Genomic DNA, 19441 nt, shown 5'->3' with positions numbered 1-19441 from the left:
TTGTATTTTCTTTTAATTATTATTATTTGTTTCAATTACAATCATGTGAATGTTTGGTACTATTATGATACTACAATTCATTTTTAAGTATCTTTGCGTTGTCAACATCCAATATACATTTATGAGTATAAGGATCCCATTGGAAATAAGCCATTGTCTTTCATATATATATATATATATATATATATATATATATATATATATATATATATATATATATATATATATATATATATATATATATATATATATATATATATATATATATACAATATGCCTGTGATTGATTCCGTGATTGATTCCGATATTTTATCTTAATTCTATTGTTTAGTGCCAACTTTTATATATATCATAAAATTATATTGTCAATAATGCATTGTAACAACGTATAATGTAGTTTACCAAATAAATATATATCCATCTATCTATCTAAAATTTATGTCCCCTGGCCAATGGTTTAGACATGGGGAGATCAAAGTACCAGCGTACCTTGATTACTTTTGAACATATTTTATTTTTCTAAAAAGTGTATTGTCAATCTGTTACCTGTTTGCTCTTTACATTGAGAGTTTATTTGGAATAAATACCTATTAAATTTCAACATTTCTTCTTGCATAAGATTTTTTATGAATTAAAATCCATATAAACATGTAATTTAGTGAGGCAACAGGAAAGCTCATGTCACAAGTTAGAACACTAGTTTCCTGTTGTACATGTATGAGAAATACAAACGGGGCGCGGCTCGAGTTTGCGCTCTCACATTAGGACAGTCCTCTTTATGTCAAACAATAAGAAACTCCTACTTAAAATATTACTTAAGTGACAAAGACAACCATATTTCTTAACGTAAGTATACACTCACGGATCGGAAATTCCTTAACTGTACTAGGCAAAGTAAATCAAACAACTAAATAGGAAAATGGATGAAGCAAGTAAAGCTCACTTAGAATTGGCAAATGAAATGTTTAAAAAGGCTTATCAAGATTTGATAAACTATGCAAAACAGACCCAGTATCTTATTCTAGTTGAAGATTGGTATGGAGACAGATTTTTGACCTCGAGTTCTCCGTATTTATGGTTGATTCCTTTTACAGTGACGGTTATTATTTTAACTGTTTTCAAACGCGCTCATTTATTTGGTTACACCCAGAAGTACCTGCTCGCCATAATGATGCTGGACCTGCTCTATTGTCTTCTGAATGGAATTCGAGATATTATCCTTCATCTCTTTGAAACGGAGTATGGGTATATAGAGTATAAAATTTGCCGCGTTTTATTTTTGTCTTTCTTTGTGCAAAATTGTCTTCATGGAATATCTCTTTGGATCAAATGTATGATGTCTTTTACACAATGCATCCTCATTGCTTTTCCACTTAAATGCAAAAGTTGGAAGCTAAAGAAGTTTGTCATTACTTTTGCGACGTTTAACTTGATTTTAATTTCATTATATTTTGCGGTGCCTGTTATGATGCCTTTAAAAGGAATACGGACTTTGAAAGTTTCTAAAAAAGACTACAAGTTAAAAGTAATCGAAGCATGTTCAATGGACTTTGACACAGGTTTTTATGACACTTATTTCTTTTCCATAATGCAAAAATTTGGAAATGCTTTTGCTTTGGGTTATTGCTTTGTCATTCCAACATTTTTTGACATAATTCTAATATCTGTCCTTGTATTTTTAACGTTAAAACACTTAAAAATTTACTCAGCCATGGCACTTTCAAGTGGACAAAGAAGCCGTATCAAATATCTCATTTTGATGAAAATGAATATAGTTCTCGGAGTGTCATTCATAATACAGGAAGTTCCAATAGGTACGTACCTTATAATCATGTTAACATCCGCGTACAACTCAAAGCTTCTTCAGGCCATAGGAATGTACAATGAAATTTTGACAATCTCCTTCGTTATTGGAAAACCTCTTGATCTTATTATTTACGCCAGTATGAGTGAAGCTTTTCGATCCGAATTCTGCAATTTTTTTCTAAGAGGAAAGAAATGTAGGTCATTTAGCATTCTGGGATACAACATCAATGATGGCGGAAGGCGAAAAACTCGAGACAGTTAAGGTATAAATGAAATAGAAAATATATGGGAGTTATACAGTGTTGTACATTTGGTCGCAAAACAAAATGCAAGCTTTATTGCTATTTTACCAAGCCTCTTTCTATACTCCTCACCAAGATATTAACAGAAGTGAAGTAGTGAAGAAGAAACTTTGAGAAGTATCGTAATTCAGATGTGGAGGCTTTTTTGGAACATTTGAAATCACAAACTTTTACCGAAATCAACATCATAAAAACTGACGACTTTTCAACTTTATACACAACTTTTCCCAAATTATTTTTTTTTAAGACAACATGGATCATTTGTTTGTTTTGTTGTTTTAACGTGTCTTTAGAGGTTTGTTTAGTCATATGGAGTAGCCATCATGTTCATGCCGATGAAGAGCTGCAAATGTTAGTCTTTTCATGACTGCACGTAATAGTAAGCTCCACTGTATTGGGAAATATGGTATATTAGATGTACCGATTAGCCAAATGATAAAATCATGAATTAGTATTACATAAGGGGCTCTAGCAATTTTGTCTGGTGAATATCACCCTTTAAAGAATTGTGTAGTTATCTAATGTGTGAACAGATCAAAATAGATGCTTGGATTGAACTATCTATCTGCTTATTTGGTAGTGAAATAGAGAGATAACCAAACAGTAATCAAGCACAAAGGTGCAGTGTCAGTGTACATGTATAACTGGTAAATACATTTCATGCCTTGTTTTTTTCCTTTTATTCATGTGTAACGCATACCTCAGAGTCTTTATTCAATCACAATATATGAATTAAATACTGTAGATCACTAAATTTTCGCGACACCTTATTTTCGCGAGATAGTAATTGACTCTTGATTAGTGAGACAAAATTTTCGCGAATTGTGGTTATTGCTCTATATATTCTTATGGAATACTTTTATACGCGAGAATTATATTTTCGCGATCACACTGTCTCGTGTAATTACGCGAAAATAAAGTTCTCGCGAAGAAAAAGTGATTTACAGTAGACTGAATGTTATCTTGTCATACTGAAAATCACTTTTTATTTCGCGAGAACTTAATTTTCGCGTAAATACGCGAGACAATGCGTTCGCGAAAATTAAATTCTCGCGTATAAAAGTATTCCTTACGATTATAAAGAGGAATGACAATTTTTCTTGAAAATTATGTTCAATGACAATCTCGCGAAAATTAAGTGATCTACAGTATTATGTCTCGTACGAAGTTACTGTAAATCAACTTTTTTTTGCGTGCGAGAAATTTTCGCGAAGTTCACGAGAGTCTCATCATCGCGAATATTTCTCGCCGCGAACTGGTCCTTAAAGTGCATTAACTACAGATCCAAAAAGGTTTGGTCACGAAAATTAATCGTCGCGAACTAGTTTATCCCTAGTAAATCGCGAAATAAAGTCGCCGCGAATAAAAGTTGGTTTACAGTAATTTAATCAGAGATTAAAATATATCAATTTCACTGATATTTTTTTATGATTACGTCACTAAATCATGTATATTTATCACTTAATAAAAAATTCAAAACAAAGTAATGAGTTTGTTGCTGTTTATACAAGTCAGTTAAAATTAATTGACATTCATCAGAGAGGAAAGCTTGAGTAGAATTGAAACTGGGCAGACTCTTACCATTTTGAAGACAAAAATTTGTCTCATAAAGTTACTTTTTAAAAATTCTTTTATTCAGACCCCCCCCCCCCCCCCCCGAAAAAAAATGGACGATAATCTGTTTAAAAATTTACATGTGGACGACAAATATTTCAACCAGAACTTGTCTTAAATTTACCTTTTAAAAATTCATCAAGTTCAAGTACCATTCAGATCATCGTGTGCCCAGATATGGAAAGTAGAGAAAGTGCCCAAAAATGGACCAATGGACTGATCTGCAAAATTCCCAAGAGAGGCAACTAACAGGAGAACAATAATTAAAGGGGTGACATTGTTGGCCCTAAAGCCAGCAAAGCATAAGCAGAATCTACATAAACAGAAAATCATTAGCAATGAACCATCTTCAGTCCAAGATAACACATTCATTTGCAACTCCATAAAAATGACAATATGTTAAATTATTATTATTATTAAATATATGATAATCATGATAATAATTGCTAAGTACTATAGTAAAACCACTTTAACACAATTTTTCTACACAACCAAACAAAAGCAAAAAGAGTGTGAATATCAATCTAAAAGTTATTTCCAGTAGATATGTTACAACCAGACAACAATATTATTTAAATTAAAAACATAAATGACAAATCCTGCAAATCATTTTATTCTACCATAATAATTTAATTTTTACTGATGCCAGAGAACCGCTTTTAAGAGCTGAGTTCACTTTATGCATAAAATGGTCCTGTCCTTATCTCAATTCATAAACTATCTCATCCTTTCCCATTTCATATATCAAAATAAAGTAGAGACTTAGTGCTTCCATTTCCTAAAATAAGACTATCTCCAGCGTAGGATTTAAATATGAGCACATCCCACGTGCACGATCCAAAAATGAAAACATGTTCTTTAATCTTCAGAAAGAGATTTTTCATTATGTTTTTGCAAACTTTGGATCAGAGGTTGTGCTCTACATGAAATATTGAAAAAAAAAATTTCAAAGGAATTTAAAGGGTATGGGATCATCAGTCATCGTTTTTGGAAGAAGAACATTTTACATCTAGTAAATAAAAAGTAGATCAAAGTTACATTTTTTTGGTTACTTTTCTTTGTTTTATGAAATATGTATCCATACGCATAAAAAGTTTACTAATGAACAGTTTTAACAGTCATTTTTATTCAGTTACATGTATCCCTAGCCTCAGCTTACTGCAAAATCTTTGTCATTCGTGCGTTCAAGGTTCGTGGGTACATGCAAGCACAATTTTGTTAGATCACGTGGATATTATTTCGCGAATAAATTGTATATTCAGAAGATTCAATGAATGAATATATTGCCAAAATGATTGTTCGGAGATGTAAATTCGTGGATGAGAATAACTTATGAAATCTACTTACACTGGTTCATTAAGATCAACGAAGATTCAACCGTACTTTCGAACAAAAAGGCAGTACGCGTGTCACACCATTACAATTCATGTTATGACCCAAAAATGTAAAATAATGGCTAAATGATTAGATTGTTTTTGCTGGCATGTTCATTGTATCGACCATAGAACTTACTAAATGATTACTTTAAACTAAACTGCTGATATTATTATGTGTTTAACTTTTTTATATATAACATTTCCGTTTTATTAATTTTCATAAGTAAAGTATGCTTTTTACGTAGCAAAATACATTTTAGGACTGTTCATAACAAACAAAAATATGAATACAAAATTATGATATAGATGACATATATCCAAATGGTTAGAAATAATTATTTTTTAAAATAATTATGTTAGCTTTTAAAAAAGCTTACAATCTAAGTAAAGTTTTGAGCCCCAAATCCGTTAAAATGTATTCTTTGTAAGTAAACGGTCAAATCTTTTTTATTTTTGTATCATTCTGTAACATTATATGACTTCTTTACCATATGTGAAAAAATTAAATAATCAAAGCATAAAATATAACTCACAGATCCTAAAAGTTTAAGAAAAATGAAGAAAATTTGGATAAACCAATAGTATTTTAGTTGAATTAGTGAGAATTACTTATGTCAAGTAATATTGGTAATATTATCGTATAGATCATTTATCACAGTATCTTTTAATGCAAAAAGAAAAACATTAAATCTTTTGAAATAAAAGTATAGGCACCATTCTTTTTTTATTCATAATGCCCAGGGAAAAGATAGCTACCTTGACCTTTCTTCTAATATAAAACGATCAAATTTAATTAAATTGAACCATCATCAAGTGATATTTTCTTCTTGAATATATAAAAATGTCACACATTTTTTTTTAATTCAATAAACATGAGAAGATTTTCTCCTTAATTAAAATCTTCAGACAGAAATGTCTAACAGATTTGAATTTAAAAACAATATTCATGATTTATCTTTTGATAAGCAGATCTATTCGGTAAAAAAAAATATATTCGAAGCTCCTAATTGTACGTTTTTGCATGCGCAGCTCCCATTACAATTTCGAATTAACCTATTCCATTTCAGAGAAGTATAGATTTTTAGACGGTTTCCTTAATCATTTCACGAGAAACATAAGAATAAAAATTTCTGTTGAACCTTTTTCTGAATTGAGTTAGTTTAACGTGCCCTTCAGCAGTTGCCACATATCAAACTTGGATATTTCTAAACTACAAATCTTATGATGTTGTCTTCGGAATACAATTTACCCTTTGCAGGCTTATTTATGCTGATAAAACCAAGGGTTTGCTTAATAACAGAATATCGGGTGATAGATATCAAATGAAAATCGAGGACTAGTAATTTCTCTACAAGCACATACTCATTTGAAATTTAGAAAATTAGAATTACACATGTGAAAAGGTAAACAACCATACTAATAGCCTAATTATTCAGTACACGTTTTTGTTAAAGAAAAGAATCTAGATAAGGAATTGAAGTACAGACTTTCCATGTGGTAGCTAAGACAATGTCGATAGTGTTGGGAATCTCTATGGTACAAAATGTAGCAACGTGAATATGATTGGACATTTTAACAAAACACAGAGACAAAAACAATGTTATAGACACCATTCTTACAATAAATCCATTAAACATGATTCTCTCTTGATTTGCTAATATTATATGTAAAAAGTCAGTTAGATCTGCATCATGTCTAACTTTGGGACGTTCCTTTAAAAGTTTAAAACTTTAATTAGAAAAGATATTATTAAGTACATATTTTGATTTTTCAACATCAAAATACCGACTCTGATCTGCTATTAAGGATATAGTACATAATTTTGCCTAAATGCTTGTAAAGTTTACATATTCCATTATTGCGTTTTTTGTTTCAGAATAAAATTTTTTAAAATTGAAATTATCCTTCAAAGTTAGATCAGATAAAAGAAGTATAAATTGAAGAGTCTACTGGGTTTGTCATTTAAATGAAACAAATGGAGATAACAAACAGTATTCAAGATCAAAAGTCCATAAAACAATTAATACAAAATAGGAACAGAGCAAACACGGACCTCCAAAATATCAGAGGTGTGATGATCAGGTGCCAAGGAGGAGCGAGCATCCCATGCAGACCGGTCACACCCGCCGTGTGCTCCTTGTCATGATCTGGAAATAACGGGAAAATCCGTCGTAAATCCAGTGTATAAATAATGGCTTAACAATTAGTATGAAAAACTTCAGTCAGCATTTGACTCAATGATAAATTGTATTTACTGACAATTCAGGGCTGGTCATGTAACTACTGAGCTTATGCTATTTTCAATGTTCTATAATATATTATATTTTATCACGATTGTCTTTCTTTGTTCATGCGAAAAGTCTATATATTACTTCAAACAGCATTAAAATGCATTTCACTAAGATATACTTCTGGTTATGTTTGTGAAATGGAAAGATGAAATTAATAGCTCCATACATTCCCATTATTTAATCGTTAGATCTTTCTTTTATTATGTTTATTGAAAGTTATGGAGCTATTAATATTGTTTCATTTTTACCTTAATTTTGATTTCTAAGTTTTTTTAAAGGAATTTTAGCAATAAAAATCAAGACAGCTTGAAGTTGATTTGAAATCTACATGGATATGGAATGAAATATTTCATTAAGACTTAGTTTGAATCAAAAATCTCAGTTGTCTTCTGAATGTTTGATTTACTCCCCTTTCCATAGGAAGTTTCATATTCAATTAAACATCCTCTACTTCAAAGTATCCAGAGAAGAAAAGAGGCAATATTTTTTATAATCTAAATTCATGAATAACATAACGAAAAACGTTCCCTATGACCTTTCTTAGGTTCCGTATCGAGGACCCATTATGCAACTTTTCTTATCTTCTTATAATTATTTTTAGTATGTTCCTTAGTAGTGGAAGTTAACACTAAGTGTGGACAAACATTTTATACATTCCGAACATTTTTTTTTCTGAACACGGTGATGCTTGTAGCCACATTGCTCTTTGTGTTGGTCGTCAACTCCAGCTCTTTTATTCTAGACGGACTTCCAAAGGCTGTGAACATATATGTGTCACCGCATGGAAATGACCATAACGATGGGTATGTATGAAGTATTGTCTGATTCAAAGATATATACTCTTATTCTGTTCGTTTTGACATTTTTAAAATAAGCTAGGTGTATTTTTCGAGAAAGGAAGTTTCTTTTTAAAAATCCCAATGACGATAAAACACGTCGGTGTTTGTTATTAGTTTGGGCTTTTATTTTATTTACAACAATAGCTTCTAATTTGTCGACAAGGAATAAAGCCTACTATTTTCATAATTTTTCATATGATGTAGCAATAAAAATTTTCATATACAGCTTGTTTTAAATTCAGACAAGATCTTCATCATCCAATCAAAACCATCAAAAAAGCCGAGACCCTTCTGAGTTCACCTAGTTTGCAAAATACAGGTAAAATATTACTTTCAAAACGCTTGAATCATCTGAAAGTTTAATTTTTAGTCATGAATCTTTTTATTCTCGAACTGATTTACTTGATTAGATGTGAGCATCAATTTACTACACGGCTACCATGATTTGGACGTTCCGCTGTACATACATCGACAGTCCCCCCACACACTCACCATCCAGGCTTATAACGACCAGGAAGTCCATGTGGTATTTTGTCTAAAATTTTAATCTTCATAGGAAACTCTTTCTCTTTCAAAAGAATAAAATTTCCTTGTAATCTAGTGGTTAATTTTGTGTATTACATCCATTTAAGTACTGTGTAATGAAAAAAGATTATCACTTTTACCCGGTTAAACAGAATGATTACTACAACACCTTCATGTACATTTGATTTTTAATGCTCGATCTTTACTTCTGGAAAAAAAGACTGGAACGTTTTTTTTTAATTCTAAATGTATTAAACTTGCTTTCCTTTTAGATCAGATCTCAAAGATGATAATAGAAAAATAAAGTGAAATACAAATTTAAAATCTTTCAGACGGGTGGGAAAAGGATACCTAGTAACTTGTTTCATGGAGTGACTGACCATTCCATCCTTCACCGTCTCCCGGCTGAATCCCGGAACAAGGTACTTTGACCATTTTGTTATATTTCCTCTACATCATCAGTCTAGAAATACAAAGAATGACAGATAAAATGTTTTCGGTATTCATGCGATTTTGTAAAAGTACAGGAATATAAAAAAGGCTAATTTTGTGCAAGGAGATGAAACCAGCATTTTTTAGATTTGTTTTTTTTAAAAATGTTTCAGAATTTAGAGTCTTAAGAAAAAAATTTTGGCTCTACCTACAGTACATGTCACATTTTAAGCATTCTTTCATCTTTCAGGTATATCAAGTGAGACTGTCTGATGCGGGAATAACAGACCTTGGACAATTAACTCCTTACGGTTTCTACACAATCAGACAGGCACCATTAGAGATATTCTATAATGGAGCCCCTCTCCGGTTGGCGAGATGGCCAAATAAAGGTTTCATCAACATAAAAAATGTCCTGAGTGGAACTCATGGGCGGCGCTTTTCTTACGACAGCGACAGACCGAGGAGGTGGTCATCCGAAAATGACCTGTGGACTTACGGATATTGGTAACAAAAATATTTAGTACACATTTGTAGATTATTTAAATGAATTTGTTTTTATTGTTTACAAAAATATATCTATGAATATATTATTATTGTCTATTTTATGAGGTGATGACAAATATCATCACTTGTAGTTACTAATGCAAGCATTATCAGATGATCCAAAGTACATCATGCAATAAGAAAAACCAAGACATTTTTTCCTTCTACAAGATACATTAATTTTTTTTCTCCTATATCAGAACAAGATATTAACGACGTTCGATCCTGATATTTAAAGTCTTAAACTTTTTTTTGCCAAGTATATTTTTATTTTCTAAATACATAGCTTAATTAAAATTGAAATAAACAAATGAGGGTCAATACGCTTCTTTTGGCGCTACAGTACATTTAATATGACCTTTTTGCACCGAAATTTGTGTCTTAATTAAAAATTATTTTTTTTTTACGTTTTCCCTCCAATATTTTTATCCAATTAAAGCATGAAACAAACTGAAATCTAAGTTTGTTTAAAAAAAAGACACATAAAAATAAAAAAAAAGATAAGAAAAAGTTTCAAATTGCTTTGCATAATCAATTATTTGACCTTTCTTCACTAATAAAATGTGATTTTTCTGGCATAGTAAATTTAACAAGCTTGAAAATTATTTTAAAGTCTTAAACTTTTTCTAATTTTAAGCAAATAGGTCAAATTTATCTTGAATATATAGAAAAGGACATCAAAAGTGCGGGTATATGATGTAAATTTTCAGATATTACTAAAAAAAGTGTCAATTTTACGTTAAAATTGGCTCAATTTTTTCCCGGATTTTCAGAATATATATACTATATTTGTAACACTTTGTTGATATAGTTCATAAAAAATAATTTAATAGATATTTCAGAACCAGCATCACACATTTCACTGCAAAAAACGGCTTTTTGGATGCAAAATTAACAGTACTGTTATATTCTAAATGGAAAAATAGGTCCAAAAAACGGCTTTGTTGCAGTACTGTTATAGTTCAAAATGGAAAATCTGATCATTTTCGTCTAAAAAATCTTCCGCCACAAAATATAGTCCCTAGCTTAATTCTACTTTAATGGAATTTAATTGCGTTTTTTTTCAGTGAATATAGTTAAGTTTGCACTGTAGAATTCAGATTTAATGTTAGAACTTAAAGAAGATGCAGTATTTTAGAAATAAAGGACCTGACCAAAATACGCTCAAAATCTCAGGATCGAACGTCCTTAAAGGATGTTATTTGAGTTTAATTTGGATACATTTCCTTCTTTTGAAATGAATAAAACTCTCCCAGATCAATATTTTGTTTTCTTTAAGTTCGTCCCAATATAACCTACCGTATAAGTAGAAATTTTAGCGAGAAGCAAATTTAGCGATTTGTCCTTAAAACTCGGTATTAAATTTTAAGCGAGAAGTAATTTTAGCGATTTCAAAATGCTCACTAAAGAGGCTATTACAACCTAAACGCAATTGTTTTTTAGCGATATTTAATTGTAGCGATCTCGACACCCTCGCTTATAATGCCAAAATTAAATCCTCGCTAAAAATTCTGCTTATACTGGTATTTACAAAGGTATAGGTATAAAATTAAACATCATTTAAGGAACCAATTTCTTAAATGCTGGAAATCTATAGACACTTTTCATTACAATTTTTATGAACTGGATGTTAATTGAACTTTATGTCAAATTAAAATTGGTATGTTGAAAATATACCAAAAATTGATATTGCTTCTTATCAGATCAGAAAAACTATAAAAAAAACCTTCTTTTTAAGTTTTGTTCCATCAGGTATTGGAGTTGGGCTGATTTGTCTGCTAAGGTCCAGTCTTTAGACGCCGTACATCACGAGGTGGAACTACAACATGCTACTCACTATGGTTTTAGGATTGGTATTAATGTTGTTAATATTGTATGAACAAACCAATGAATGTCACGATTTTTTGCAAACTTTATAACACAAGTTTTAATATCTTCATTTTAAATTCATAGGACATTTCAACAACCAGTCTAATGAACATGTAAAATATTCCAATCAGGGTGGATACTTCAGATTCCTTAACGTTTTGGGCGAAATTGATGAGCCGGTAGGAACTTATTGTGTAAATTGATATCAAGTAGATTTATTTACAATCATGTGATATTCCTAATTTTCCCAGTGTTTAATTTTCGTTTCATCTTGAGAGGACACGTACCCTGATGTTTATTATCCTTGGTAAACTTTAGGTGATGGTGAGTGGAAGACATCTCGGTGGAATAGTCAGTGGACAACAAAATAAATAATACGTGGATAGTTTCTAAAAAAGAATGACCAAAAAATTAAGACAAATATTTGTTTTCAGGGAGAATACTATATTGACAGATCCACGGGAATTTTGTACCTTTGGCCACCTACTTCCAATGGACTTATAAGCAACCATGATGTTATTTATTCGTCCCTGATAGACAACTGTATAAAGTCAGTTAATATTCTGTGGTTGTAGACTATCATTTCTTAGCGCTGCATAAGAATTATTTTTTTTTTTTACAAATCAGGAAAACTGGGTTTAATTTTTCCTCAATGAATCAAAGAAGGAACGATAAAAAATAAGCCTACTAAATCCAAGATTTTAATTTCAATGTTTATTTCTTGTCATTAATTAAGATGTATTGTATAATTAACATATTTCAATTACCTTTACGTTTCTTTCAGTTTTGATAGATCCAGCAATTTAGTTTTCAAGGGATTTACTCTGGAGGCCTGCAGGAGATTTGGATTGAAGGGGCACAACGTTAAGCAAGTTACTATTGAACAAATGGAGATAAAGAACACGGGTCAGTCCTTATTTAAACATGAAAATACAAGAATGTGTGTAATTAAGATTCAATGAATTAAAGTTACAACAGCTGATTACGGTTCAAATATAAGGATAAATTAAGTGTTAATATTATTGAAAAAAAATTCTTACAAGCGTAAAGTTAGCTTTTTTGTTTTCATTTTCACATAAAATGTGGAAATTTCAAGAGAGGCATATACGTATTTAAATACAGATAAGTTTTAAAAAATCAAATATTTCGTATAATGTGTATCTTTGTTCTTTATTTGATATTGTAATATAATGTTCACTAAAATTGATATTTTTTATCTTGAAAGATTTTTGTTTTTAAGTATGAGCAGTTGAAGCAACGGAATGTCCTGAACAGTTCTTTGATTTTCTTAAATTATAAATTATAACGTGCTGTTTAATTCTGTAATAATTTTCTGACATCTTACCAGGTTCTTATAACATTATTTGCTCCGGGGACTCACGCAACGTCACCATAAACCGCTGTAATCTGCATGATGGCGATGGAGGCATTTCTATTGAAGGCAAGAATATATAATACAGGAAGACTAAAACATTAATATGTACATACGTATCAAGGCAATTGAACATACGTGCAATAAAGAATTATGACATACACATGTACGTATATAACTTCCTACCATTAAAATTTCAATAAGTTATATAATTATATGAATGTGTGTATAAAAGAAATATGTTTGTAAATCAAACTTTTTCCTATTCCATCAACATTTTGAACATTTCGAAAGATGTTAAGAACTTGTGTTCGAACCATTTGTACACTATTTATTCGATAAAATAAATATCTGAATCTAAAGAAACTTCTTTACATCTGGCATTGTTAAGGAGGAGAGTTTACTACCCTAACCCCTTCTGGAAATCTAGTGACGGATAATCTTATCTGGAGGTTTAGCCGGGAGACGGGGGTGGGGGCAAATGCCGTGGACCTCAGCGGTGTAGGGGGACGAGTCAGATATAACAACATGCACACTGGTCAGTACACGGCGATACGATGGCACGTAAGTATCAAACTTTCAAGGGGGTCGATATCGCATTCTTACATGTACTAACAGAAGTCTATTCTTGTATGCTGCTCTTGTCAATTTTAGACAATATTAATGTTGTGTATATAATAATTATAAAAAATATAATTGATGCTACCTGATTAAATTGTTTGTTTCATTTTTTTCAATAAAAATTATATAGTATTAATCAGCGTGCAATACGAAACTATTATCAAAGAGTCCAATTGCGTATTAATGTCTCTCTATTTATTAGTGTTAGTGCGCCGCGTGAATGGTCGCATTTTTGCTCTCTGATATTATCAATTATTTTTGTGTTATTCTGTGTGCAATTCTGTGGATTTTTATATCAGCATGTTGGTAAAGACTTCAAGAACAAGATTCACTTGTTTGTTTGCGGATATTTTAGCATTCTTGTGCACATTTTATGGATTTATATTCAAACTTTTGTCGGTAAACCAGGTTGAGTTGAAATCATGCAAAGTGCTGACCGTAACTCCTATTGTGTACACCCCTGCCGAGCTAAAGTCGCTCAGGTATAACAATACCATGTCGTCTGTCAGACTTAATGAAAATGTAATGCATAAAATGAAACTATTTGGAATTAAGACGAAGGAAAACCGAAACAAAAAGACTGGAATACGGGAGTTCATTTAGATTTGTTAAGACCTCTTAACAGAAGGCTAATTAATTACTCAATAGACAAAAATCTCTCATTCGCGGTTGTGAACACGCAATCAATATGTAATAAAGTCGAAGAATTCATTCACCACATTATAGAAAACAAACTGGATATTTGTTGTGTTACTGAAACTTGGTTAAACGACAGTAATCCGAAACACAGAATTGTGAGATCCGATCTAAATATAACTGGATATACTTTTATTGATGTACCCCGAAAATCCCGATCTGGTGGCGGAACTGGAATTCTATTTAGAGACACACTTCAAATCAAAGTAATTGACTCTTGTCAAAAAGATTCATTCGAACATTCTTTGTTTGAACTAGCTTTTAATTCCAGGACTATACATATTTTGGTTGTATATCGTCCCCCATACTCGAAAGCCCATCCAGTGTCTACGGCGAAATTCTTTGACGAATTTACACCCTTTCTTGAAGAAATATTATCAACCCATCGCACGGTTATAATTACAGGAGACTTTAACATTCATTATAATAAAACTAATGACTTAGACACGATCGCTCTAAATGAAATGTGCAATGACATGGGTTTAGTGCAACTTGTAAACTGTCAAACGCATCGGTCTGGAAACATACTTGATCTGATCATGATCCGAAACAATGACAAAATAGTGTTGTCCGAACCGACCGAAAATTTTCAGATAAGTGACCACTGTTTCATTCATACATATATATCTCTTCCTAAGCCTAAGGTAACAAGGGAAATCAGAAAAGTTAGAAAACTAAAGGACATAGATGAAACGCAATTTCAGGCGGATCTAATCCAATTCAACGAAAGTGCCACCAATTATGAAAATTTAGAAGATATAGCAAAGTTTTACAATTCAGAACTCAGAAATATTTTAGATAAACACGCTCCGGAAAAACAGAAAATTGTTACTATTCGACCTTCCATATCATGGTTTACCCCCCGTTCACACATAGACGCCGCTTCTACTACGATCAAAGTGTGATCAAAAGCGTGGCCGATCGTGACAAATCGCAGGAGGAACGTCGTGGGGTCGTCAGAAGCGTAGTATGATCGCAATAGAGTCTTCATAATCGGAGAGCTCTACTCTCTCACCACACTTATTTTGAACATGTTCAAAACAAGCGTAGCGGGATCGTGGCCAACAAGAATCGGGGTGAAGTCGTAAAAAGAGCGTAGTAGAAGCGCCGTAATCGTACAAGCAGCGCGGAAGCATCGTAGAGAGATCTTTATGATCGTAGTAAAAGCGCCGTGAGAGCGTAGCAACTTACCAAGCACGCTCATACAACGCTCCCTCTACGTTCGTACTACGTTCTCACTACGATCTCTCTACGTTCCTGAAGATCCTACGAAGACCTACAATGACCTTACGCCGATCATATCACGACCTATCAGACAAGAATTTGTTCTTATACCGCTGATATTTGACCAATCATCATCTGTTAACTACATGTAAAGGGTGACACTATACTTGATGATCATTTACAATTGAGCATTTTCACATCTTGTTACAGTTATAATAATTGAAAATGCCTTAACTATGTGGTAAAAACTGCGTTCGCAAAATATGTACCATCGTTAAAATTGTTCTACAAAAATCTGCAGTTTCAAGATATATTTACATCATCACCAAAATCGTACTAGAAGCGTAATGCAATCGTATTATGATCGGCACCACCGGCGCGACATCGCGGTACAGTCATCTAGGTCTGTGTAGCGTCGTAGTATGGTCTTCAATGTCGTAGTGGCAGCGTAGCGTAAACGCACTAAACACGGCTGCTTGTCGGCAACGGTCTGCGTAACATCGTAGTAAAAACTTGTTAGCAGCGCGTTTGACGTAGGGACATCGTAGTACGGTCGTAACGAAGACCATAATTCGCCAAATTGCTCTATTTAGACGCCGATCGGCTGCGATCTGCCCCGATCCAAAAAATTTCAGATCGTGGCTTGATCGGGATGATCGCCGTAGAGTCGTAGCTCTGTGTGAACGGGGGGTTACAGAAGAATCGCGTCTCCTTAAAACACGTTGCAGGTCAGCGGAACGAAGATGGAGAGGAAACAAGACCCCGGATAATGACCACGCCTTCCGATGTGCTAAACGAGCCTACAGGAAAAATCTCAGATATAACAGGTATCAGCATATTAACTCAAACATAGCCGAATGTGGAAATGATTCTTCAAAAATCTATAAATTAATATTTGGATTGATTGGCAGAAAAAACTGCAATCCTATGCCGCTTAACGCCAGCGATGCATCACTGGCGGAGGAATTCAGTTCCTTCTTTATGGATAAGATTTTAGCCATTCGCAAAAGTTTAGACGATTTTGAAAAATTTGACCCAAACTTCGGACTTAAATGTACACAAGAGTTTAATGCCTTTGATCCAGTTTCAGATGAGGATGTTTTACGAGTGATTAAAAGTTCTAAGCCCACTACCTGCCCAACTGACCCAATCCCGTCAAAATTAATCAAACAATTTTCTGATGTGTTATTGCCAACAATTGTTTTCATAGTCAATAAATCGCTAACATCTGGTTTATTTGCTAATGAATGGAAAACTGCTATAGTTCGACCCCTGTTGAAAAAAAGCGGTTTAGATGTGATTTTGAAAAACTACCGTCCTGTAAGTAATTTAAGTTGTATATCAAAAATTGTGGCAAAATGTGCTCTGAACCAATTTATGAAATATCTGGAATCAAACAGATTACTGCCTAGCTATCAAAGTGCATATAGAAGAGGGTTCAGTACTGAAACAACTCTCCTGAAACTGTCATCAGACATTCTGTGGAAAATGGAAAAACAGGAAGTTACTGCCTTAGTCGCATTGCATCTCTCTGCTGCATTCGACACAGTCGACCATGCCATACTTAGCAACGTTCTAGAAACTACTTTCGGAGTATCTGAAGTGGCTCTTCATTGGTTTCAATCATACCTTTCGTCCAGGAAAGCCGAAGTGCATATCAACGCGTTTAAATCACAGCCTAGATGTCTGGACTTCTCGGTACCGCAAGGCAGCATATGCGGACCTGTGTTAAATACCGTGTACGCGAGTACGCTACAACATTATCATTATTAGGTTACGCAGATGACCACTCTGCATACGACAGTTTTAATCCGAAGAGTTTCGCTGATGAGAAACGTGTAACAACAAATTTAGAAAAAGTATTGGTTACCATCAATGACTGGATGAATCTGAACAAACTAAAACTTAACCCTAGTAAAACTGAATTTGTACTATTTGGCAGTCAACAGATGTTATCTCTATCATCTTCCATTTCCCTTAATGTAGTGGATACGGTTGTTAATTCATCTCCTTGTATCAAATATCTTGGATGTTATCTGGACGAAAATTTAACTTTCAAAAAATTTGTCAGTGAAAAATGCAAAACAATGTCATTGAATTTGTACTTGATTAAACAAATTCGCCAATATCTTAGTGAAGATTCGTGTAAACAAATTGTACAGTCCCTTGTCACTAGCCATTTAGATTATGCAAATAGTGTCTTGTACGGATTGCCAGAGTGTACCATTAAAAGACTACAGTTGTTGCAAAATCGTGCTGCAAAGCTTGTGTTGAAGCTGAGGTCCACGGATAGTTCGACTGAAGCACTCAAACGACTACACTGGCTACCGGTACACTACCGCATTAAATTCAAGCTTGTATACATTGTCTTCAAGTGCGTTAACAACAGTGACAGCCCTCAGTATCTTAAAGAAATGCTCAGTTTACGAACATCATCATATGGCATTCGATCCGTAAATCCTGCAGCGAAAACATTGAACGTCCCGTCCGTAAGACGCAAAACTTTTGCCTCTAGGTCTTTCGCGGTAGCTGGACCTTCGATTTGGAATGAGTTGCCAATGAACGTTCGAATGATGACTGATTTCTGTATTTTTAAACGACATCTTAAGGCGTTCTACTACACATGTGCTTTTAAATAACATTTAATTGTGAATACTAGTATATTTTATTTAATCAACCAGTGATCATCTAGACTTTATTTGAATATGCATTGTTTTTTATCATATGTATATATTCTGTTGTATGTACAGCGCCATTGATTGCAAACTATATGTAAAATTGAGCGCTTTAACAAATTTTAATAATAATTTTTTTAATAATATTTGACGTCTGGAAGACACATCGCGTTAATAAACAAGGGGACATTAGTATCCTCTCTGTATATCTTGGCATATTATTATTATTTTTTTGGCTATTGAAAGAAATAAAAAATGAAATTGCCTCATCTGAATCGAAACTCTAGATATCCTATGATCTTTTATGGTACATGTAGCTATGTCTGTTGGGACAGTAGGTAAGGCTACAATATGCAAAGACATGCTTACAACAACCTAAACAAAACAACGAATATCGTTTTAAAAATTCTGTTTATGCTATTTGTGAGCTTTGCGTTTAGCTAGGAGCCTAGGACAGAATCCTTGATTTAAGTTAAATAGCTTGATTTAAGTGGGCCCTACGTGTAAAATGATAAATGATCACTATAAAAGAAACAAAGGTTAGATTTTTGAAAAAAAAACTTTAAAAAGAAAGCCGTCTTAATTATGATATTGAATATAATTCAAAATATCTTAAGTTTTATTTTTGTAGTGTTTAAGTTAATTTTCATTCCTCTTTTTATTTTGACCGGACCGTCGGATAAAACTGTATAAACCGATGTCCCGTGTCGCCGTAGCTGCTGGCACGAAAAAGATCCCTCATTGCTCAATGACCCTAATTGCCGAGTATAGGCCAATATTTTAGCTCTCTGTCAGCAAGTGGTGGCGTCTCCATATGAGTGAAACAATTCTCGATAGGTATGTTAAACAACATACAATCAATCAAACAATCTTTATTTTGTAGGGCAATGATCACGTGATGGAGTACAACCACGTGCACCACACGTGTCAAAATAGTTCGGACTGCGGTGGTATTCACGCGGGGAGAGACTGGACGTGGGTATGTGTCATATTTTAGACCTTGCCTTTATAATGTCCTCGTTTAGATTTCGATAAAAAAATGAAACAGACATTCATATGTTACATGCTACAATTTCAAAAACCCCATATCACCTAAAATGTACACGATAAATGTACATGTATTTGTTTAATGTGAAAAGTTTGTATGCTTTGTTACTATAGAGGGGTAACATTATTCGCAAAAACCACATTCATCATACGCTTCGTTTCGTCCCCGGTGCAGATGTCAGGGGTATAATGTTAGATGACCAATA

At 33.0% G+C, this 19441-nt stretch overlaps 1 protein-coding gene across 1 annotated transcript; it reads left to right on the top strand.

The window, feature by feature from the left end:
• Positions 1–8073: 8073 nt before the first annotated feature.
• Positions 8074–19438, top strand: LOC134257535 (uncharacterized; the record flags this gene model as incomplete). Its single annotated transcript, XM_062740137.1, has 13 exons — positions 8074–8192; positions 8471–8547; positions 8639–8754; positions 9086–9175; positions 9436–9692; positions 11484–11584; positions 11685–11779; positions 12035–12150; positions 12385–12506; positions 12949–13041; positions 13364–13536; positions 19072–19167; positions 19350–19438. Coding segments are annotated over exons 1-13 (1544 nt in total), but the record flags the coding sequence as incomplete, so codon positions are not given.
• Between the last annotated feature and the right edge of the window lie 3 nt (positions 19439–19441).

Source organism: Saccostrea cucullata, unplaced genomic scaffold, assembly GCF_032062105.1.
Source record: "Saccostrea cucullata isolate Sc308-1 unplaced genomic scaffold, CSIRO_AGI_Scuc_v1 ctg5680, whole genome shotgun sequence".
Lineage (NCBI taxonomy): Eukaryota > Metazoa > Mollusca > Bivalvia > Ostreida > Ostreidae > Saccostrea > Saccostrea cuccullata.
This window is presented reverse-complemented; position numbering and strand designations above follow the sequence as displayed.